The sequence below is a fragment of the Bombina bombina genome, chromosome 1 (assembly GCF_027579735.1).
Source record: "Bombina bombina isolate aBomBom1 chromosome 1, aBomBom1.pri, whole genome shotgun sequence".
In the NCBI taxonomy this organism is placed as follows: domain Eukaryota; kingdom Metazoa; phylum Chordata; class Amphibia; order Anura; family Bombinatoridae; genus Bombina; species Bombina bombina.
In genome coordinates, this window is record NC_069499.1 from 475,298,989 (window position 1) to 475,324,082 (window position 25,094).

A 25,094-nucleotide genomic window follows, 5' to 3' on the forward strand; every position below is an offset into this window, starting at 1 on the left:
ATAAAATATAATAAATGCTGTTCCAAATTAATTTGGAAAGGAGCTAAAGCACGTATTGCAGCCCATCGTCTTATGAACCCTAAATCTGTTGCTGGTTTGGCTTTACCAAATATTCAATCTTATTGTCTCGCAGCATGCGTTAAGATTGCTTTAGATTGGGTTACTGAGCGGGAACAGGTATCTTCCCTGTTATGGGAAGTATCATTAGTAAAACCCTTTCATCTGAACGCAATATTGCATTGTCCAATTACCTCATTGCCTTCTTCGGTTTATGAACTAATAACGATGAAAAATATCATTATAGCATGGCAGAAAGTCTGTGCCGAGGTAGGCTGCTCCCCATATATTTCTAAATTTCTTCCTTTTTCAGGCAACCCAAATTTTGCTCCTGGATTAATAAATAATGTATTTAGACAATGGGCTAATAAAGGCTTGAAATATGTCATACAAATTTTAAACGTAGACCATTCTCCCCTAGCTTTTTCTGATTTGTGTCAACAATATGGGTTAGGCAATCAAGATTTGTATGCATATTTACAATTAAGACATTATTGTACGGAACTAAGACAAAGTTTTGGGCGAGATTGGTCACTTGCAGATCTTCAGAGTAGAATCAACTCATATCAATTAGGTATGTACTCAATCTCATCTATCTATGCATTACTCAATCAACGATCCTCTTTAGAGCAATTGGAATTTATAGTTTTCAAATGGACAAGGTTTTTCCCTAATATTGATGCACAAGTAATAATTGATACATTTAAAATAACTGAGAAAGCCTGGGTCCTGACGTCATGGAGAGAATCCCAGATTAAGATTAGTTTAATGACATATTTAACACCAGATAAATTATCCAGGTGGTACAGGACAAATGTTGTATGTTCTAGATGTAGTATGTCCAGTGCAGATCTCTTTCATTGTTTCTGGGCATGTCTGAAAATTGTTCAATTTTGGGCTAAGGTATCATAATGGATGAATACAACTCTCTATTGTTGGACTTCTATATCCACCCCTTTGTAATATTTTTTTTTAGCAAAATTTCAAGGAACTTATAAAAATTTGAAGTTAATTAATACGATTATATTCTTAGGACGGAATCTTATTTTAAGATCATGGAAATCACAAACTGATCCTAGATTGACAGATCTTAAAAAAGCCCTGACTGCGCAATTGTCAGAGCAGTGTAATCTACAAAATCCTTCAGATGCCCAATTAGAGAGATTTTTGAAACACTGGAAAGTGTATATTGTGTCACTGCCTGAGGTGGTGCAAACCTCTCTAGTTAAACTTTTCATAAAATCAGCATACGTCCAATTACAGATATATGCTGGACACTTACCCAGTATTTGGCTGCCATCTTAATCCGAGTATGTTGAGAGGGTTGGTGGTGAAATGGGGAGGGGGCCCCCTTCCCCCCCCTTTTTTTTTTCCCTTAGGTACTATTTTGTCTAATGTTTTTGTTTCTAGTATTATGAGTATGTTTTTTTAGGTAACAGGTAAAGTTCCCACAATAGAGAGAATTATATTTCTTCTGTTATGTGTGATCAGTCCACGGGTCATCATTACTTCTGGGATATAACTCCTCCCCAACAGGAAATGCAAGAGGATTCACCCAGCAGAGCTGATATAGCTCCTCCCCTCTACGTCAGTCCCAGTCATTCTCTTGCACCCAACGACTAGATAGGATGTGTGAGAGGACTATGGTGATTATACTTAGTTTTTATGACTTCAATCAAAAGTTTGTTATTTTACAATAGCACCGGAGCGTGTTATTACTTCTCTGGCAGAGTTTGAAGAAGAATCTACCAGAGTTTTTTACTATGATTTTAACCGGAGTAGTTAAGATCATATTGCTGTTCTCGGCCATCTGAGGGAGGTAAAGGCTTCAGATCAGGGGACAGCGGGCAGATGAATCTGCATTGAGGTATGTAGCAGTTTTTATTTTCTGAATGGAATTGATGAGAAAATCCTGCTATACCGTTATAATGACATGTATGTATACACTTCAGTATTCTGGGAATGGTATTTCACCGGAACTACTCTGTTAAAGGTCACTAATCCTTTTAATAAATATTATCATGTTAAACGTTTTTGCTGGAATGTAGAATCGTTTACATTGCTGAGGTACTGAGTGAATATATGTTTGGGCATTATTTTCCACTTGGCAGTTGTCTGCTTTAAATTGTGACAGTTTCGTTTCTCCTCACTGCTGTGTGTGAGAGGGAGGGGCCGTTTTTGGCGCTCTTTTGCTACGCATCAAAAATTTCCAGTCAGCTACTATTATATTTCTTGCATGATCCGGTTCACTGACAGATCTCAGGGGTCTTCAAACTTCTTTGAAGGGAGGTACATTCTCTCAGCAGAGCTGTGAGAATTTTATATTGACTGTGAATAAAAACGTTACTCTATAATTTTTTATGTCAAATTTAGTTATTGTTATTTACTAATGGGAACAAACCTTTGCTAAAAGTTGGGTTATTTTAAAGTCGATGCTATAACTGTTTTTCAGTTCATTATCTCAACTGTCATTTAATCGTTTAAGTACCTCTTTGAGGCACAGTACGTTTTTGCTAAAAAAGATTATAACCAGGTTGCAAGTTATTGCTAGTGTGTTAAACATGTCTGACTCAGAGGAATATATCTGTGTCATTTGTTCCAATGCCAAGGTGGAGCCCAATAGAAATTTATGTACTAACTGTATTGATGCTACTTTAAATAAAAGTCAATCTGTACAATGTGAACAAATTTCACCAAACTGCGAGGGGAGAGTTATGCCGACTAACTCGCCTCACGCGGCAGTACCTGCATCTCCCGCCCGGGAGGTGCGTGATATTATGGCGCCTAATACATCTGGGCGGCCATTACAGATAACATTACATGATATGGCTACTGTTATGACTGAAGTTTTGTCTAAATTACCAGAACTAAGAGGCAAGCGTGATCACTCTGGGGTGAGAACAGAGTGCGCTGACAATACTAGGGCCATGTCTGATACTGCGTCACAGCTTGCAGAGCATGAGGACGGAGAGCTTCATTCTGTGGGTGACGGTTCTGATCCAAACAGATTGGATTCAGATATTTCAAATTTTAAATTTAAATTGGAGAACCTCCGTGTATTACTAGGGGAGGTCTTAGCGGCTCTCAATGATTGTAACACCGTTGCAATACCAGAGAAACTGTGTAGGTTGGATAAATACTTTGCGGTACCGGCGAGTACTGACGTTTTTCCTATACCTAAGAGATTAACTGAAATTGTTACTAAGGAGTGGGATAGACCCGGTGTGCCGTTCTCACCCCCTCCAATATTTAGAAAGATGTTTCCAATAGACGCCACCACTCGGGACTTATGGCAAACGGTCCCTAAGGTGGAGGGAGCAGTTTCTACTTTAGCTAAGCGTACCACTATCCCGGTGGAGGATAGCTGTGCTTTTTCAGATCCAATGGATAAAAAATTAGAGGGTTACCTTAAGAAAATGTTTGTTCAACAAGGTTTTATATTGCAACCCCTTGCATGTATCGCGCCGATTACGGCTGCGACAGCATTTTGGATTGAGTCTCTGGAAGAGAACCTTAGTTCATCTACGCTTGACGATATTATGGACAGGCTTAGAGTCCTTAAACTAGCTAATTCATTCATTTCGGAGGCCGTAGTACATTTAACCAAACTTACGGCTAAGAACTCTGGATTCGCCATACAGGCACGTAGAGCACTGTGGCTAAAATCCTGGTCAGCTGATGTTACTTCTAAGTCCAAATTACTTAATATACCTTTCAAGGGGCAGTCTTTATTTGGGCCCGGTTTGAAAGAAATTATCGCTGACATTACAGGAGGTAAGGGCCACGCCCTACCTCAAGACAAAGCCAAAGCTAAGGCTAGACAGTCTAATTTTCGTCCCTTTCGGAATTTCAAAACAGGAGCAGCGTCAACCTCCACTGCACCAAAACAGGAAGGAGCTGTTGCTCGTTACAGGCAAGGCTGGAAACCTAACCAGTCCTGGAATAAGGGCAAACAGGCCAGGAAACCTGCTGCTGCCCCAAAGACAGCATGAATCGAGAGCCCCCGATCCGGGACCGGATCTAGTGGGGGGCAGACTTTCTCTCTTCGCCCAGGCCTGGGCAAGAGATGTTCAGGATCCCTGGGCGCTGGAGATCATATCTCAGGGATACCTTCTAGACTTCAAATTATCTCCACCAAAAGGGAGATTTCATCTGTCAAGGTTGTCAACAAACCAGATAAAGAAAGAAGCGTTTCTACGCTGTGTACAAGATCTGTTATTAATGGGAGTGATCCATCCAGTTCCACGGTCGGAACAAGGACAAGGGTTCTACTCAAACCTGTTTGTGGTTCCCAAAAAAGAGGGAACTTTCAGGCCAATCTTAGATTTAAAGATTCTAAACAAATTCCTAAGAGTTCCATCGTTCAAAATGGAAACTATTCGGTCAATCTTACCTATGATCCAAAGGGGTCAGTACATGACCACAGTGGATTTAAAAGATGCTTACCTTCACATACCGATTCACAAAGATCATCAACGGTATCTACGGTTTGCCTTCCTAGACAGGCACTACCAGTTTGTAGCTCTTCCATTCGGATTGGCTACGGCCCCAAGAATCTTCACAAAGGTTCTGGGTGCCCTTCTAGCGGTACTAAGACCGCGAGGGATTTCGGTAGCTCCGTACCTAGACGACATTCTAATACAAGCTTCAAGCTTTCAAACTGCCAAGTCTCATACAGAGTTAGTTCTGGCATTTCTAAGGTCGCATGGATGGAAAGTGAACGAAAAGAAGAGTTCTCTTTTTCCTCTCACAAGGGTTCCATTCTTGGGGACTCTTATAGATTCTGTAGAAATGAAGATTTACCTGACAGAAGACAGGTTAACAAAGCTTCAAGATGCATGCCGTGTCCTTCATTCCATTCAACACCCGTCAGTAGCTCAATGCATGGAGGTGATCGGCTTAATGGTAGCGGCAATGGACATAGTACCTTTTGCACGCCTACACCTCAGACCGCTGCAATTGTGCATGCTAAGTCAGTGGAATGGGGATTACTCAGATTTGTCCCCTACCCTGAATCTGAATCAAGAGACCAGAAATTCTCTTCTATGGTGGCTTTATCGGCCACACCTGTCCAGGGGAATGCCATTCAGCAGGCCAGACTGGACAATCGTAACAACAGACGCCAGCCTGCTAGGTTGGGGCGCTGTCTGGAATTCTCTGAAGACTCAGGGATTATGGAATCAGGAGGAGAGTCTCCTTCCAATAAACATTCTGGAATTGAGGGCAGTTCTCAATGCCCTTCTGGCTTGGCCCCAATTAACAACTCAGGGGTTCATCAGGTTTCAGTCGGACAATATCACGACTGTAGCTTACATCAACCATCAGGGAGGGACAAGAAGCTCCCTAGCAATGATGGAAGTATCAAAGATAATTCGCTGGGCAGAGTCTCACTCTTGCCATCTGTCAGCAATCCACATCCCGGGAGTGGAGAACTGGGAGGCGGATTTCTTGAGTCGCCAGACTTTTCATCCGGGAGAGTGGGAACTTCATCCGGAGATCTTTGCCCAAATACTTCGACGTTGGGGCAAACCAGAGATAGATCTCATGGCCTCTCGCCAGAACGCCAAACTTCCTCACTACGGGTCCAGATCCAGGGATCCGGGAGCGGTTCTGATAGATGCTTTGACAGCACCTTGGAACTTCGGGATGGCTTATGTGTTTCCACCCTTCCCGCTGCTTCCTCGATTGATTGCGAAAATCAAACAGGAGAGAGCATCAGTGATTCTAATAGCGCCTGCATGGCCACGCAGGACTTGGTATGCAGATCTAGTGGACATGTCATCCTGTCCACCTTGGTCTCTACCTCTAAGACAGGACCTTCTGATACAGGGTCCATTCAAACATCAAAATCTAACTTCTCTGAAACTGACTGCCTGGAAATTGAACGCTTGATTTTATCAAAGCGTGGTTTTTCTGAGTCGGTTATTGATACCCTGATCCAGGCTAGGAAGCCTGTTACCAGAAAGATTTACCATAAAATATGGCGCAAATACCTATACTGGTGCGAATCCAAACGTTATTCCTGGAGTAAGGTTAGGATTCCTAGGATATTGTCTTTTCTACAAGAAGGTTTAGAAAAGGGTTTATCGGCTAGTTCTTTAAAGGGACAGATTTCAGCTCTGTCCATCTTGTTACACAGGCGTCTGTCAGAAAATCCAGACGTCCAGGCCTTTTGTCAGGCTTTAGCTAGAATCAAGCCTGTGTTTAAAGCCGTTGCTCCGCCATGGAGTTTAAACTTAGTTCTTAACGTTTTACAAGGTGTTCCATTTGAACCCCTTCATTCCATTGATATAAAATTGTTATCTTGGAAAGTTCTGTTTTTAATGGCTATTTCCTCGGCTCGAAGAGTCTCTGAGTTATCAGCATTACATTGTGATTCTCCTTATCTGATTTTTCACTCAGATAAGGTAGTTCTGCGTACTAAACCTGGGTTCTTACCTAAGGTAGTTACTAACAGGAATATCAATCAAGAGATTGTCGTTCCATCCTTGTGTCCAAATCCTTCTTCAAAGAAGGAACGTCTTCTACACAATCTGGATGTAGTTCGTGCCCTCAAGTTCTACTTACAGGCAACTAAAGATTTTCGCCAAACTTCTTCCCTGTTTGTCGTTTATTCTGGACAGAGGAGAGGTCAAAAAGCTTCTACTACCTCTCTCTCGTTTTGGCTTCGTAGCATAATACGTTTAGCCTATGAGACTGCTGGACAGCAGCCTCCTGAAAGAATTACAGCTCACTCCACTAGAGCTGTGGCTTCCACTTGGGCCTTTAAGAATGAGGCCTCTGCTGAACAGATTTGCAAGGCTGCAACTTGGTCTTCGCTTCATACTTTTTCCAAATTTTACAAATTTGACACTTTTGCTTCTTCGGAGGCTATTTTTGGGAGAAAGGTTCTTCAGGCAGTGGTTCCTTCTGTATAATGAGCCTGCCTATCCCTCCCGTCATCCGTGTACTTTTGCTTTGGTATTGGTATCCCAGAAGTAATGATGACCCGTGGACTGATCACACATAACAGAAGAAAACATAATTAATGCTTACCTGATAAATTCCTTTCTTCTGTTGTGTGATCAGTCCACGGCCCGCCCTGTTTTTAAGGCAGGTAGATATCTTTTAAATTATACTCCAGTCACCACTTCACCCTTGGTTACTCCTTTCTCGTTGATTCTTGGTCGAATGACTGGGACTGACGTAGAGGGGAGGAGCTATATCAGCTCTGCTGGGTGAATCCTCTTGCATTTCCTGTTGGGGAGGAGTTATATCCCAGAAGTAATGATGACCCGTGGACTGATCACACAACAGAAGAAAGGAATTTATCAGGTAAGCATAAATTATGTTTTTTGATCAATGGCAAATGTTTTGTTTATCTCTTATCGGGTCCTGCGTGACGCCATACTACTTTGATTGTTTTTGTTTCTGTCTCTGGTTATACAGCATTGTTTTTCTCTATTGATGGTTAAATAAAGAAAAAAAAAAAGTAAAACGATTATAATTATCAAGCGATTATAATAACTGTTATAGTTCAGTCCAAAGAGCGTTTACACATAATTCTCCAGGGCTAAATCGCCTTATGTGTGTTTGTCTCCAATAAGTTAAAATTTGGGCTAAATCGTTTGGATTTTTTAAAAACAGTTCCACAGTAGTTTTATCCAGTAACAGATTCTTTTATCCTTATTACCAATGTCAGAAAATGTCTTTTGTCTTTAGTTCATAGGTCTAGGCATATAGATTCACACTTACCCTGTCTTCCAACTAGCAGGGGCAGCGGTTGTTGTGTTTTATCCGCTTACCTGCTTGCTCCGTGTTCACTAGGGTTTGTGTGTGTGTGTGGTCCCCGATTGGTCACGTCTGTGCTCAGGATCCACTCCTCTTCTAGTGCGCGCACTCTTTGAAAAAGTAATTCCTCAATAGCAGTTTGGACTCCTACCGCTTCTTCAGCTTGCCTTTTTTCCAAAAGCTCTGGTTTAATTTTATGCTGATTCTGCGGTCCTGGGAGTTATGTTGCAGTCAATCTCTGACTGGTTCCGTTGTACTGGATCGGTTTTCTACGCGTTTCAGCTCTCCGAAGGAGCCTTTGTCACGTCCCCAAACCAACCAAGCGACAGTCTGCCCCTACCAGATCCAAAGCCGGATCAGGGGCCGCCCCTTCATGCCGACTTTGACTCAGCGGGCTTCTAATACTGCTTGGATTTATTCCAGGACTGAGGAGGTTTCCAAGTTCCCTATGAAATGTTTTGGCTTTGCAGAGGCCTGCTGACATTGGGATTTGTCTGAACAAAAGGAACAAAAATTAGGACCTTGTCCCTTAGGCTTGTTCTTCTTATCCTGCGGTTAAAAGGCACCTTTGCCTCCAGTAACCGTGGATATGATAGAGTCCATGCCTGGACCAAAAAGAATCTTTCCCTTGAATGTGAGGGAAAGAAGTATAAACTTCGAAGTCATGCCTGCAGACTAAGATTTCAGCCAGAGTGCCCTACGGGCTAGCACAGAAAAACCTGAAGCCTTGGCATTCAGGCGAATATTCTCCATATTTGCTTCACAAATAAAAGAATTAGCTACCCTTAAGGCCCTAATTCTGTCCAGGATCCTGTCAAGGGGACCCTCCACCTCAATCAACTCAGATAAGGAGTCGCACCAGTAGATAGCCGCTCCCACAACCGCAGCAACAGCCGCTGCTGGTTGGAACAAATATCCTGTATGCTGAAACATTTTCCAGCTTCTTATCCATGGGCTCTTTAAACGATGAACTATCCTCAAGAGGGATAGTAGTGCGTTTAGCAAGTGTGGAGATAGCACCGTCTACCTTAGGGACGGAACCCCATAGTCCGGAACCGGGAACAATTTCTTAAAGGAAGAAGAAGGGGAAAAAGAAGAACCTATTCTTTCCTATTCATTCTTAATATTGTTCGCCATCTTTACGGGAACTGGGAAAGTCTGTTGTACAACCCTGTCCTCGTAGACCTTATCTAATTTAGGAATGCAAGGTTCCTCTAATTTAGGTTCTGGAACCTCTAAAGTAGCCAGCACTTCCTTTAGCAGAAAGCGTAAGTGTTCAATCCTAAATCTAAAGTCTGGTTCCTCCCCAGCTGGAGGCTTAGAGGCAGCAGATTCCGACCCAGAAAGAGCATCCTCTGAAGTATCAGAGGTGTCTTCATCACTGGATAATCTTGTATCAGATAAATCCAATAAGCTAGTAGATGACCCCTGGGAAGGATAGCAATATTTAACCTTTTCGCTTGCGCTTAGCAGTGCGAGGTAAAGCACTAAAGGCCGCAGACACTGCCGTCTGTAACTGTTCAGTAAAGTCTGGCGGTAAAAGGGCCCCTCCAGATGGAGGAATAGGAGTGCTACAGGAAGCTACATGTGTATTAGAAGATGAATGTGGGGTGCGCACCTCACGGGACAGAGACTCCGCTCAGAGGTAACAGGCTGAGTAGTACTAACATATTAGCTTTCTTTGATAAGATTACTTTATCAAGGCATGTGGAACATAATTGAGCAGGCGGGTATACTGTGGCCTCCTCACAATATAGACAGGCATTAGCTTTAAGTAAAGAGGGAGTACCCTCTAACGTATCAGAGTCCTCCATAGCTTGTGCTTATAAAAACTAAGATAAATGGTATCTTTATACCCCCAATGGCTGGGGCACTCACCGCCTCCTACGACCCAGGCCCAAGAGAGAAATTGATTTGTCTCCAGACACCGCAAGGTCAGGAAGAAGAGAATCACTGTGACCACACCAGTCACATGGTGCGCCATGCAGGACCGCCCCTGCCCCACTAAAAGCGTGCCAAACCTAACTGGCTGCGCAGAGCTCCAAAGTGAAAGTAAAACCTGTACGTTCCAACATCTGCCTGAGCCACATCTCACACATGTCACAGCATAAACACGTTATTAAAAATATGTGATTAATCCATCCTGTTCAATAATCCCCTGCCGGAGACATTAACCCTCAATTCCATTCAGATAAAAGGAGTCACATTGTGACCCTGTCTTCTTGCGTTATCAAATGTGAATAAAAAAAATCAAACTATCTTACCGGAATCTATGCCATGGAACAGAAACACAGCCTCTTAAGTTTGACAGTCTTGTAGCATCGCTCCTGACATGGACTTGAGTGAAAGAAGCAGGCAGTGAAACTCGTCAACACTGATTGCTTAGGAGCTAGTAATACGAGTCTGGATGTGTTTACAGAAAGACTCTCCCTGCATCTCCAGACTCTAACATTTGCCAATGCTCTCACTGAGAGGCTGACAAGACTTCTTAAAACTCCAGTCCCATTTCGAAGAGTACTACCCTCCATAAGGAACTACTCTGTATCTTCTGACACTTATCTGCCAACCTCCTGTGACGAAAGGCAAATAATGACTGGGGGATGGAAGAGTGGGGGAGGTATTTAAGCCTTTGGCTGGGGTGTCTTTGCCTCCTCCTGGTGGCCAGGTTCAGTACTCCCACAAGGAATGAAGCCGTGGTGGACTCTCCTCATATTAAGATGGAAAAGTGTATGTAATTATTTTTCTACAAAATTCACCATTAATGTTTAAGGGGATTTGTAGTATTAAAGAGACACTGAACCCAAATTTGTTCTTTTTTGGGTCAGATAGAGCATGCAATTTTAAGCAACTTTCTAATTTACTCCTATTATCAATTTTTCTTTGTTCTCTTGCTATCTTTATTTGAAAAGAAGGCATCTAAGCTTTTGTTTTTGGTTCAGACTGAACAGCACTTTTTATTGGTGGATGAATTTATCCACCAATCAGCAAGAACAACCCAGGTTGTTCACCAAAAATGGGCATTTCAAATAAAGATACCAAGAGAATGAAGAAAATTTGATAATAGGAGTAAATTAGAAAGTTGCTTAAAATGTAATGCGCTATCTGAATCACAAAAGAAAAAAAATTGGGTTCAGTGTCCCTTTAAGTAAGTTGTAGTTCTTTGCTACACAAACCCTCCCTGTTCAAGACATGCATTTAATGTTAAAGGGACATGAAACCCAAACTTTTTCTTTCATTTTTGAGAGAGAGAATACAATGTTAAAAAGTTTCCAATTTACGTCTATTATTAAATTTGCTTTGTTCTCATGTTATTCTTTATTAAAGATATATCTAGATAGGTAGTGTGTACGTCTAAAGGAATACATGGCAGGAAATAGTGCTGCCATCTAGTGCTCTTGCTAATGTATAACGTTGCATAACTACTGATATATAGTGCTGCAGACACTCCTGAACTTACTTTTCTCCAACATAGGTGTGTCCGGTCCACGGCGTCATCCTTACTTGTGGGATATTCTCTTCCCCAACAGGAAATGGCAAAGAGCCCAGCAAAGCTGGTCACATGATCCCTCCTAGGCTCCGCCTACCCCAGTCATTCTCTTTGCCGTTGCACAGGCAACATCTCCACGGAGATGGTTAAGAGTTTTTTGGTGTTTAAATGTAGTTTTTATTCTTCAATCAAGAGTTTGTTATTTTAAAATAGTGCTGGTATGTACTATTTACTCTGAAACAGAAAAGAGATGAAGATGAAGAGGAAAATGATTTTAGCAACCGTTACTAAAATCGATGGCTGTTTCCACACAGGACTGTTGAGATGAATTAACTTCAGTTGGGGGAAACAGTGGGCAGACTTTGCTGCTTGAGGTATGACACATTTCTAACAAGACTTGGTAATGCTGGAAGCTGTCATTTTCCCTATGGGAACCGGTAAGCCATTTTCTTAGTTTAGTATAAGAATAAAGGGCTTCACAAGGGCTTTAAAGACTGGTAGACATTTTTCTGGGCTAAAACGATTACTTTATAAGTATATTTAGTGGATTATAACTATAAATAGTTCTTTTAATCTTGGGGATGTATTAAAAAAACGGCAGGCACTGTATTGGACACCTTTTTCACTGGGGGCCTTTTCTAGTCATAGGCAGAGCCTCATTTTCGCGCCACTAATGCGCAGTTGTTTTTGGAAAGCAAGGCATGCAGATGCATGTGTGAGGAGCTAAGAACCACTGAAAAAGCTTATTGAAGGCGTCATTTGGTATCGTATTCCCCTCTGGGCTTGGTTGGGTCTCAGCAAAGCAGATACCAGGGACTGTATAGGGGTTAAATGTAAAAACGGCTCCGGTTCCGTTATTTTAAGAGTTAACGCTTTCAAATTTGGTGTGCAATACTTTTAAGGCTTTAAGACACTGTGGTGAAATTTTGGTGAATTTTGAACAATTCCTTCATACTTTTTCACATATTCAGTAATAAAGTGTGTTCAGTTTAAAATTTAAAGTGACAGTAACGGTTTTATTTTAAAACGTTTTTTGTGCTTTGTTATCAAGTTTATGCCTGTTAACATGTCTGAACCATCAGATAGACGATGTTCTGTATGTTTGAAAGCCAAGGTTCCTCCCAATTTAAATATATGTGATGAATGTGACATAGTGTCCAAACAAAGTAGGGACAATGATGCCACTGATAATAATGTTGCCCAAGATGATTCCTCAAGCGAGGGGAGTAAGCATGGTACTGCATCATCCCCTTCTGTGTCTACACCAGTCTTGCCCACACAAGAGGCCCCTAGTACATCTAGTGCGCCAATCCTTCTTACTATGCAACAATTAACGGCTGTAATGGATAATTCTATTAAAAACATTTTGTCCAAAATGCCCACTTATCAGAGAAAGCGCGATTGCTCTGTTTTAGATACTGAAGAGCATGAGGACGCTGATGATAATGGTTCTGACATACCCTCACACCAATCTGAAGGGGCCAGGAGGGAGGTTTTGTCTGAGGGAGAAATTTCAGATTCAGGAAAAATTTCTCAACAAGCTGAACCTGATGTTATTACTTTTAAATTTAAATTAGAACATCTCCGCGCTCTGCTTAAGGAGGTGTTATCTACTCTGGATGATTGTGACAATTTGGTCATTCCAGAGAAATTATGTAAGATGGACAAGTTCCTAGAGGTCCCGGTGCCCCCCGATGCTTTTCCTATACCCAAGCGGGTGGCGGACATTGTAAATAAGGAATGGGAAAGGCCCGGCATACCTTTTGTTCCTCCCCCTATATTTAAGAAATTATTTCCTATGGTCGACCCCAGAAAGGACTTATGGCAGACAGTCCCCAAGGTCGAGGGGGCGGTTTCTACTCTAAACAAACGCACTACTATTCCTATAGAAGATAGTTGTGCTTTCAAAGATCCTATGGATAAAAAATTAGAGGGTTTGCTTAAAAAGATGTTTGTTCAGCAAGGTTACCTTCTACAACCAATTTCATGCATTGTTCCTGTCACTACAGCAGCGTGTTTCTGGTTCGAAGAACTAGAAAAGTTGCTCAATAAAGAATCTTCGTATGAGGAGGTTATGGACAGAGTTCAAGCACTTAAATTGGCTAACTCTTTTATCTTAGACGCCACTTTGCAATTAGCTAGATTAGCGGCGAAAAATTCAGGTTTTGCTATTGTGGCGCGCAGAGCGCTTTGGCTAAAGTCTTGGTCAGCGGATGTGTCCTCCAAGAACAAATTGCTTAACATCCCTTTCAAGGGTAAAACGCTGTTTGGCCCTGACTTGAAAGAGATTATTTCAGACATCACTGGGGGAAAGGGCCACTCCCTTCCTCAGGATAGGTCTTTTAAGGCTAAAAATAAGCCAAATTTTCGTCCCTTTCGCAGAAACGGACCAGCCTCAAATTCTACACCCTCTAAGCAAGAGGGTAATAGTTCTCAAACCAAACCAGCCTGGAGACCGATGCAAGGCTGGAACAAGGGTAAGCAGGCCAAGAAACCTGCCACTGCTACTAAAACAGCATGAAGTGTTGGCCCCCGATCCGGGACCGGATCTGGTGGGGGGCAGACTCTCTCTCTTTGCTCAGGCTTGGGCAAGAGATGTTCAGGATCCTTGGGCGCTAGAAATAGTTTCTCAAGGTTATCTCCTGGAATTCAAGGAACTACCCCCAAGGGGGAGGTTCCACAGGTCTCAATTGTCTTCAAACCAAATAAAAAGACAGGCATTCTTACATTGTGTAGAAGACCTGTTAAGAATGGGAGTGATTCATCCTGTTCCATTAGGAGAACAAGGGATGGGGTTTTACTCCAATCTGTTCATAGTTCCCAAAAAAGAAGGAACATTCAGACCAATTTTAGATCTCAAGATTCTAAACAAATTTCTCAGGGTTCCATCGTTCAAAATGGAAACCATTCGAACAATTCTTCCTACCATCCAGGAAGGTCAATTCATGACCACGGTGGATTTAAAGGATGCGTATCTACATATTCCTATCCACCAGGAACATCATCGGTTCCTAAGGTTCGCCTTTCTGGACAAGCATTACCAGTTTGTGGCACTTCCATTCGGATTAGCCACTGCTCCAAGGATTTTCACAAAGGTACTAGGGTCCCTTCTAGCGGTGCTAAGACCAAGGGGCATTGCAGTAGTACCTTACTTGGACGACATACTGATTCAAGCGTCGTCTCTGTCAAAAGCAAAGGCTCATACGGACATTGTCCTAGCCTTTCTCAGATCTCACGGGTGGAAAGTGAACATAGAAAAAAGTTCTCTGTCACCGTCAACAAGAGTTCCCTTCTTGGGAACAATAATAGACTCCTTAGAAATGAAGATTTTTCTGACAGAGGCCAGAAAATCAAAACTTCTAAGCTCTTGTCAAGTACTTCATTCTGTTCTTCTTCCTTCCATAGCGCAGTGCATGGAAGTAATAGGTTTGATGGTTGCGGCAATGGACATAGTTCCTTTTGCACGAATTCATCTAAGACCATTACAACTGTGCATGCTCAGACAGTGGAATGGGGATTATACAGACTTGTCTCCGACGATCCAAGTAGATCAAAGAACCAGAGATTCACTCCGTTGGTGGCTGAACCTGGACAACCTGTCACAGGGAATGAGCTTCCACAGACCAGAGTGGGTCATTGTCACGACCGACGCCAGTCTGGTGGGCTGGGGCGCGGTCTGGGAACCCCTGATGCTCAGGGTCTATGGTCTCGGGAAGAATCTCTTCTCCCGATAAACATTCTGGAACTGTGAGCGATATTCAATGCTCTCAAAGCTTGGCCTCAACTAGCAAAGGCCAAATTCATAAGGTTTCAATCAGACAACATGACGACTGTTGCATATATCAACCATCAGGGGGGAACAAGGAGTTCCCTGGCGATGGAGGAAGTGACCAAAATAATTCAATGGGCGGAGAATCACTCCTGCTACTTGTCTGCAATCCACATCCCAGGAGTGGAAAATTGGGAAGCGGATTTTCTGAGTCGTCAGACTTTCCATCCGGGGGAGTGGGAACTCCATCTGGAAATCTTTGCCCAAATAACTCAATTATGGGGCATTCCAGACATGGACCTGATGGCGTCTCGTCAGAACTTCAAGGTTCCTTGCTACGGGTCCAGATCCAGGGATCCCAAGGCGACTCTAGTAGATGCACTGATAGCGCCTTGGACCTTCAACCTAGCTTATGTATTCCCACCGTTTCCTCTCATTCCCAGGCTGGTAGCCAGGATCAATCAGGAGAGGCCTTCGGTGATCTTGATAGCTCCTGCGTGGCCACGCAGAACTTGGTATGCAGACCTGGTGAATATGTCATCGGCTCCACCATGGAAGCTACCTTTGAGACAGGACCTTCTTGTTCAAGGTCCATTCGAACATCCGAATCTGGCTTCACTCCAACTGACTGCTTGGAGATTGAACGCTTGATTTTATCAAAGCGTGGGTTTTCAGATTCTGTCATTGATACTCTTGTCCAGGCTAGAAAGCCTGTAACTAGGAAAATTTACCATAAAATATGGAAAAAATATATCTGTTGGTGTGAATCTAAAGGATTCCCATGGAACAAGATAAAAATTCCTAAGATTCTATCCTTTCTACAAGAGGGTTTGGAGAAAGGATTATCTGCAAGTTCTTTGAAGGGACAGATTTCTGCTTTATCTGTTTTACTTCACAAAAAACTGGCGGCTGTGCCAGATGTTCAAGCTTTTGTTCAGGCTCTGGTTAGAATCAAGCCTGTTTACAAACCTTTGACTCCTCCTTGGAGTCTCAATTTAGTTCTTTCAGTTCTTCAAGGGGTTCCGTTTGAACCCTTACATTCCGTAGATATTAAGTTACTATCTTGGAAAGTTTTGTTTTTGGTTGCAATTTCTTCTGCTAGAAGAGTTTCAGAGTTATCTGCTCTGCGGTGTTCTCCTCCATATCTGGTGTTCCATGCAGATAAGGTGGTTTTGCGTACTAAACCTGGTTTTCTTCCGAAAGTTGTTTCTAACAAAAACATTAACCAGGAGATAGTTGTGCCTTCTTTGTGTCCGAATCCAGTTTCAAAGAAGGAACGTTTGTTACACAATTTGGATGTAGTTCGTGCTCTAAAATTCTATTTAGAGGCTACAAAGGATTTCAGACAAACATTTTCTTTGTTTGTTGTTTATTCTGGTAAAAGGAGAGGTCAAAAAGCAACTTCTACCTCTCTCTCTTTTTGGCTTAAAAGCATCATCCGATTGGCTTATGAGACTGCCGGACGGCAGCCTCCTGAAAGAATCACAGCTCACTCCACTAGGGCTGTGGCTTCCACATGGGCCTTCAAGAACGAGGCTTCTGTTGATCAGATATGTAAGGCAGCGACTTGGTCTTCACTGCACACTTTTACCAAATTTTACAAATTTGATACTTTTGCTTCTTCTGAGGCTATTTTTGGGAGAAAGGTTTTGCAAGCCGTGGTGCCTTCCATCTAGGTGACCTGATTTGCTCCCTCCCATCATCCGTGTCCTAAAGCTTTGGTATTGGTTCCCACAAGTAAGGATGACGCCGTGGATCGGACACACCTATGTTGGAGAAAACAGAATTTATGCTTACCTGATAAATTACTTTCTCCAACGGTGTGTCCGGTCCATGGCCCGCCCTGGTTTTTTTAATCAGGTCTGATGAATTATTTTCTCTAACTGCAGTCACCACGGTATCATATGATTTCTCCTATGCATATTCCTCCTTTACGTCGGTCGAATGACTGGGGTAGGCGGAGCCTAGGAGGGATCATGTGACCAGCTTTGCTGGGCTCTTTGCCATTTCCTGTTGGAGAAGAGAATATCCCACAAGTAAGGATGACGCCGTGGACCGGACACACCGTTGGAGAAAGTAATTTATCAGGTAAGCATAAATTCTGTTTTCTGCTTTTCAACTAAGGACAACAAGAAAACAGAAATAAATTGGAAAGTTGTTTAAAATCGGGTGTTCTATCTGAATCATGAAAGAAACATTTGGGGTTTTATATCCCTGTAAGCATCCATATATAATAGGATCAAAGAAGATAAATGCACTTTACATGGGGACAAAATGCATTCTATCATACACACACTCTACAAGTGGCTTTAAACAAAGCATTTATATTATGCCACACATCTGATTTATGTTGTGCTTCTTTTCTGCATTAATGCTCAAAGTCTATGGCTTTTTACTTTGCTGTGGTCTGCAAGGATCAAATTTAACTTCTTAAAGGGACAGTCAAGTAAAAAAACTTTCATGATTTAAATAGGGAATGTAATTTTAAACAACTTTCCAATTTACTTTTATCACCAATTTTGCTTTGTTCGCTTGGTATTCTTAGTTGAAAGCTATTTCTAGGAGGTTCATATGCTAATTTCTTAGACCTTGAAGACGGCCTCTAATCTGAATGCATTTTGACCACTAGAGGGCATTAGTTCATGTGTTTCATAAAGATAACATTGAGCTCATGCACGTGAAGTTACCCTGGAGTGATTGGCTAAAAAGCAAGTCTGTCAAAAGAACTGAAATAAGGGGGCAGTTTGCAGAGACTTAGATACAAGGTAATCACAGAAGTAAAAAGTGTATTTATATAACTGTGTTGGTTATGCAAAACTGGGGAATGGGTAATAAAATAAAAAAATATTTATCTTTTTAAACAACAAACATTCTGGTGTTGACTGTCCCTTTAGTGCATCTCTCAACTATACTTACTATCTTTTCTCCCATTTGTTTCTTCTTTTTGTTTCTGTCTTCACAGTCACTGTTTCCACATAAGCTTATGTGACACACAGGGGTTATCCTACATTTGTCTTTAAGGCCTGGAGACAGACCTAATATACATAAGTCAATAAATGCTTCACCTGGGCTCAGATGGGAACATTTAAAAAAATCTGCTCTGTCTTTACACTCAAGAATAAACAATGGACCACACTGTACACTATAGGTGATATATCAGCAGGCCCTTAATTTCCCTTTGTTTTAGTCACTTTAATCCCCTTCTGCCAATTGCACATAGATCTACATCATACAGTTTGTCCTCAGGCATCTCCAACATGCCAGGATTTCAGGATTACCTTTTGTTAGAGGAGATAAAATAACCATGTTTACTAATTAGCTGATTATTTCACCTGTGCTCCAGTTCAGATATCCTCAAAATGTGACCTGTTAGGGAGGCCTGATTGGTAAGTAAAAAAACAAGGCTCTGCTCTGTTTAACCCCTTAACGACTGAGGACGTGCAGGGTACGTCCTCAGAAAAAAGGCAGTTAACGCCTGAGAACGTACCCTGCACGTCCTCAGTGTGGAAAGCAGCTGGAAGCGATCCTGCTCGCTTCCAGATGCTTTCCGGTTATTGCAGTGATGCCTCGATATGGAGGCATCCTGCAATAACCTTTTTAAGCCATCCGGTGCAGAGAGAGCCACTCTGTGGCCCTCTCTGCACCGGAGATCGGTGGCTTCCTTCGTTGGTGGGTGGGAGCCGGACCGGGAGGCGGGTGGCGGCCATCGATGGCCCTGGTTGTGTGAAGGGGGCGAGATCGTGGGCGGGGGTGGCTGAGGGCGCGCACGGGAGGGTGGGGGCGGGCGCGTGCACGGGGAGGGAGCGGGTGGGAACCGCTACACTACAGAAAATGCTGAAATAAAAAATGTAAAAAAAATGTAAATAATGTAAAAAAAAAAAACGATCAGCAAGGTGGTGGGGGTTTGTCTGTGTGTGTGTGGGGGGGGGGAAGCTACAAAGCTACACTACAGAAAAAAAACAAAAAACAAAAAAAAAGCACTTTTTATTGCAAACTGGGTACTGGCAGACAGCTGCCAGTACCCAAGATGGCCCCCAATAAGGCAGAGGGGAGGGTTAGAGAGCGGTTTTGGGGGGGGATCAGGGAGGTTGGGGGCTAAGGGGGGATCCTACACAGTAGCATATGTAAATATGCTAAAAAAATGTATTAATTTTTTTAAAACCCTTTTATTTTAGTACTGGCAGACTTTCTGCCAGTACTTAAGATGGCTTGGACAATTGTGGGGTAGGGGAGGGAAGGGAGCTGTTTGGGAGGGATCAGGGGGTGGGATGTGTCAGATGGGAGGCTGATCTCTACACTAAAGCTAAAATTAACCCTGCAAGCTCCCTACAAACTCCCTAATTAACCCCTTCACTGCTAGCCATAATACACGTGTGAGGCGCAGCAGGATTTAGCGGCCTTCTAATTACCAGAAAGCAACGCCAAAGTCATATATGTCTGCTATTTCTGAACAAAGGGGATCCCAGACAAGCATTTACAACCATTTGTGCCATAATTGCACAAGCTGTTTGTAAATGATTTCAGTGAGAAACCTAAAATTGTGAAAAAAAATTACGTTTTTTTTAATTTGATCGCATTTGGCGGTGAAATGGTGGCATGAAATATACCAAAATGTGCCTAGATCAATACTTGGGGTTGTCTACTACACTACACTAAAGCTAAAATTAACCCTACAAGCTCCCTAAAAGCTCCCTAATTAACCCCTTAACTGCTGGGCATAATACACTTGTGGTGCGCAGTGGCATTTAGCGGCCTTCTAATTACCAAAAAGCAACGCCAAAGCCATATATGTCTGCTATTTCTGAACAAAGGGTATCCCAGAGAAGAATTTACAACCATTTATGCCATAATTGCACAAGTTGTTTGTAAATAATTTCAGTGAGAAACCGAAAGTTTGTGAAAAAGTGAACGATTTTTTGTATTTGATCGCATTTGGCGGTGAAATGGTGGTATGAAATATACCAAAATGGGCCTAGATCAATACTTTGGGATGTCTACTAAAAAAAAATATATACATGTCAAGGGATATTCAGGGATTCCTGAAAGATATTAGTGTTCTAATGTAACTAGCGCTAATTTTGGGGAAAAAATGGTTTGGAAATAGCAAAGTGCTACTTGTATTTATGGCCCTATAACTTGCAAAAAAAGCAAACAACAGGTAAACATTGGGTATTTCTAAACTCAGGACAAAATTTAGAAACTATTTAGCATGGGTGTTTTTTGGTAGTTGTAGATATGTAACAGATTTTGGGGCTCAAAGTTAGAAAAAGTGTGTTTTTTTTATAGTAAATTATAAGATATGATGAAAATAATGGTATCTTTAGAAAGTCCATTTAATGGCGAGAAAAACGGTATATAATATGTGTGGGTACAGTAAATGAGTAAGAAGAAAATTACAGCTAAACACAAACACCGCAAAAATGTAAAAATAGCCTTGGTCCCAAACGGACAGAAAATGGAAAAGTGCTGTGGTCATTAAGGGGTTAAATAAAGTGATAGAAAAAAATGCTAACAATTCTTCAGTGTTATTGGCAAGTTTTTCTATGAAATTCCTGGTAGAAAAGGGGTTAATCATTAAATTTCCACTTTTTAACAAAGGTGCAGAATAGGTAAATTTATAAGTAAATACAAAATAATCACTTTGCAGAGTCTCTTCTAAACGTTCTTCCCTCCTTTCTTTCTTCACCTCTCTGTTACTATACTTTGTTTTCTATTTAATTGATTTCTTACACAACATGCTTTTAATTTTCCCTTTTCTTACCTTCTCTATTCTAACTCCTCTACTTAAAGGGACAGTCTAGGCCAAAATAAACTTTCATGATTCAGATAGAGCATGTAATTTTAAACAATTTTCCAATTTACTTTTATCACCAATTTTGCTTTGTTCTCTTGGTATTCTTAGTTGAAAGCTTAATCTAGGAGGTTCATATGCTAATTTCTTAGACCTTGAAGGCCACCTCTTTTCAGAATGCATTTGAACAGTTTTTCACCACTAAAGGATGTTAGTTCACATATTTCATATAGATAACACTGTGCTTGTGCACGTGAAATTATCTGGGAGCAGGCAGTGATTGGCTAAACTGCAAGTCTGTCAAAAGAACTGAAATAAAGGGGCAGTTTGCAGAGGCTTAGATACAAGATAATCACAGAGGTTAAAAGTATATTATTATAACTGTGTTGGTTATGCAAAACTGGGGAATGGGTTATAAAGGGATTATCTATCTTTTAAAACAATAAAAATTCTGGTGTAGACTGTCCCTTTAAAGGGATAGTCAACACCAGATTTTTGTTGTTTAAAAAGATAATAATCCCTTTATTACCTTTCCCCAGTTTTGTATAACCAACACTGTTATATTATTATTCTTTTTATCTCTCTGACAGCCCCCTGATCGCATGACATTTTATTATTTATCTATTGACTTTCATTTTAGCCAATTTTTTAGCCATGGGCGTGACCACAATGTTATGTAAATGGCTTACATGAACTAGCTCTGTGAAAAGAGGCGGCCTTCAAGGGCTTCGAAATTATCATATGAGCCCTACTAGGTTTAGCTTTCAACTAAGAATACCAAGAGAACAAAGCAAAATTGGTGATAAAAGTAAATTGGAAAGTTGTTTAAATATTACATACCCTATTTTAAACATGAAAGCTTTTTTTTTTTGGACTTGACTGTCCCTTAAACTCCCCCCCCCCCCCGCTTAGTCACAGCACTTCTACTGTGGTGTCCCTTTGCGGTGGGTTAAACATACTTTAGTGTAGGGTCTATATCAGTGATGACGAACCTTGGCACTCCAGATGTTTCAGAACTACATTTCCCATGATCCATAGGTAGAGGCATAACTAGAAACCACAGGTCCCAGGTGCAAGAATCTAAGAAGGGCCCCCCCCCCAAAAAAAAAAAAATTGATTTTTTTTACGTTTAACACAGAAAAAAAATGTCAATCAGATTACATGTCTACAAAAGGAGGTACCCTGTGCCCACAGTCTGTGAGATGGTCTGACCCCCAATTACTGTATATAGTGACACTGTTTAACCCACCAGTACTGTATATAGTGAGTCAGTGACACAGTCTGTAATCTGCCGGTGAGAGGGCTGGCCTGACCCTACCCGCCCCAGTACTTTATAAAGTGACCACAGTAGTCTGTGACATGGTCCAGCCCCCCCGTACTGTAAATAGTGGTACTGTATAGACTGACACTGTTTACCCCCTGCCCCCCCCCCCCAATGCTGTAGTAACAAGGTCTGCAATTTGCTGCTTCCACAAACACACACACACACACACACACACACATGCATAAATACACACACAGTCACATACATACACATAAACACCAATGGGTAAAACAGAAACACTAACCCCTGTAGTCAGAGACACTAGTGAAGCATCATGTCACACTCACATATCATCAGTGCAGGCAGTGGCAGGTCAACGTTTTTAATTGAAGCTGGGCCCCCACACTTGGGGGCCCAGTCGCAATTGCGACCCTCTGCACCCCCTGTAGTTTTGCCCCTGTCCATAGGCATTCTGATGTCCAGTCGAGCATCATGGGAAATGTATTCCTGAAACATCTGGAGTGCCAAGAAATGGCATTCGCTAACAAATGAAAGCTATAATGGCACGTTACTGTTAGCCATCTCTCCTTTTTCTATTTCTTCTCTCCTTTTTACATCAAATTCGTATTATGTCCTACTTTGATTCTCTTCCCTGTCAGTCTTACGTCTTTCTATTTGTAACTCCCCATTCTTCTCTACTTTATTTTCATTCACTTCCTCTCACTTTCCTTACTCAACCATTTATTTTTAAATAATGTCTTAACTTATTTCAACACTTTTCTTCCTTCCTCATATCAATTCTTTCCATCAGTCATTTTTCCATTTCCTTTTCTGAAACCTCCCTCTCTCCTCCTTCACCATTTTGGTCCTTCCTCACTTAATTCACTCTTTCTTTCTCACTATTCTTCTTTCTTATAGAAAAAAAACCCTTTTTTATTTCTACCACTCTTTCTCCTCAACTCAACTACCAACTTCTTCCCTATCACAAAGTTTTTTTTCCTCATCCCTTTTATTTTTCCCCATTACAATTTTTAATGTCTCCTCTTCTTTTTCAATGCACCATTATTTCCTTTCGTATTCCGTTGTTTTTTCTTCTGTCATACTCCCTTTTTGTTGCTCATTGTTTTACATCTCTTCTCCCTTTCCTGCCAATCCCCAGATGCCTACCTGTCAATGCCTATTTTCTACCCTCTCTTTTCATTGTCTTACTTTGCTGATCGTTTGTCATTTTCATCTTTACATCTTTAATACAGATCTCCCATTCTCCCCTATTTATTTTCTTCCTATATGCCAACCTGCCCAATTATGATTTTTTTGTTGTCTTAAATATACACACTTACTATTTTGCCACTTTGTATTTAAATATAATGGATTTGTATGAATTCAATAACTACAAACAATTTATGGTGCAGGTAACATGCTTTATTTCAAATCAATGAACTATCTTCAGGAGGTTCAATAAATAATTAATACTGAATACTACATTGACATAACTACATGATATTGAAGGGCATCTTTAAGTTCTTAACAACAGTTTGTTTAACCGTGGTACAATGCTTTAGTTGCCCCATTGTCACAACATGTAATACAGTTACTAAACTACCAAACAAAATCACTGCACCCCTAGAACCTCCAAAGAGTTGGCACAGATTCTGCACTTGAGTACCTTAACTTACTTTTTGAGGGTATGGCCAGGTGATGTTACTTTAAAGCAAGTTGAGGGAGTCAATGTGTCAGAAAATGTGCTAATAAATACTTTATGACCAAAGTGCTGGCCGCTTGCACTTTGAAAAGTCATATTTCTGATAAACATTATTAAGATATTGTCAGCAAATAATGTAAATATTAATGTGTTGCTTACAGGAGGGTATTTGCATACAACACTTAATATTTACAATTATTGTGTTTAAATAGTTGGTGTTCGTATAGTTCGTGTACAGCATCCTTTCTTGGGTGTAGGTTGTCTTCAACAGGGAGTTTCTCAACCTGTTGAGGTATTCTTAGACATCAACATATTGTTGAGGCACATAGTTTTATGGATAGGCAAAGTATTCGCTTCCTAAGAAACTTTCTTCTGCCCACCGTTGGTTCCAGTTGCATTTTAAAGCGTCAAAAAATATATGGTACAAAACTCCATAACCGGTTATTTCGGCTATATACAGTATGTACAGTACATATCATTAAAAAAAGTTTCCATTTCTTAGTTAAATTATTAGTAAATTATAGTGTAAATCTTTAGATTTAGCCTTATACAGGTAGGTACAAAAATAGTTTTATATTTACAAATCAGTAATTCCAGTCCATGTAAATCACTTGTAAAAATACAAGTGTATGTAAACTATCAATCTTAAGGTAATCGAACATTAATATTCACAGACGCAGAATCCGATCCAAATGAATTTGTTAATCTCAGAGTGTAATGTCCACTATCTGCTTTCTTAACGTCCATAATGATGAGAGTTGTTAAATCTTCACCAGTTTCAATGTGAACTCTGCCCTTTTGTTCTTGTTTAGGAACTGATAGCCCACCTTCAGACCAATGCACATCTGGAGTAGGCTCCCCAGAGAAGGCACAAGCCACGGTAAGAACCTTTCCCACATCAATGCTGACATCAGATGGCAGAGCTTCAATTTTGGGAGCTGTTCCTTTAAAAGAAGAATATAAAATAACAAAAAAATATTAAAAAGTGTTTTCTTTGTTAAAGAAATTGATAGATTTTCTACCAATTCTTTCTATAATTGAAATTAGGTTTCACTTTTTTGGGGGTAATAAATACTTCTGCACCCTTTTTTATCCTTGTTTATGCATATGCTTCCTTTGACGTGCATAACATTTCATGTTGAAGAAAATAAACCCAGTTGCATATTTACAATAAATCATGGGGGATTTTCCATATAGTTTTAGTATAACTATTACTATATAACAACAATCTGGCATTTTTATTACTATATAACA

The 25,094-nt window shown here is 41.1% G+C and overlaps 1 protein-coding gene across 1 annotated transcript in view; it reads right to left on the reverse strand.

Moving 5' to 3' along the window:
* Positions 1-23,538: 23,538 nt before the first annotated feature.
* TTN (titin) overlaps positions 23,539-25,094 on the reverse strand; it is a 274,184-nt gene continuing 272,628 nt past the window's right edge. Inside the window, 1 exon segment of the mRNA XM_053712845.1 lies at positions 23,539-24,784. Within this exon segment, the coding sequence (XP_053568820.1) occupies positions 24,486-24,784 (299 nt within the window). The 3' untranslated portion in view covers positions 23,539-24,485.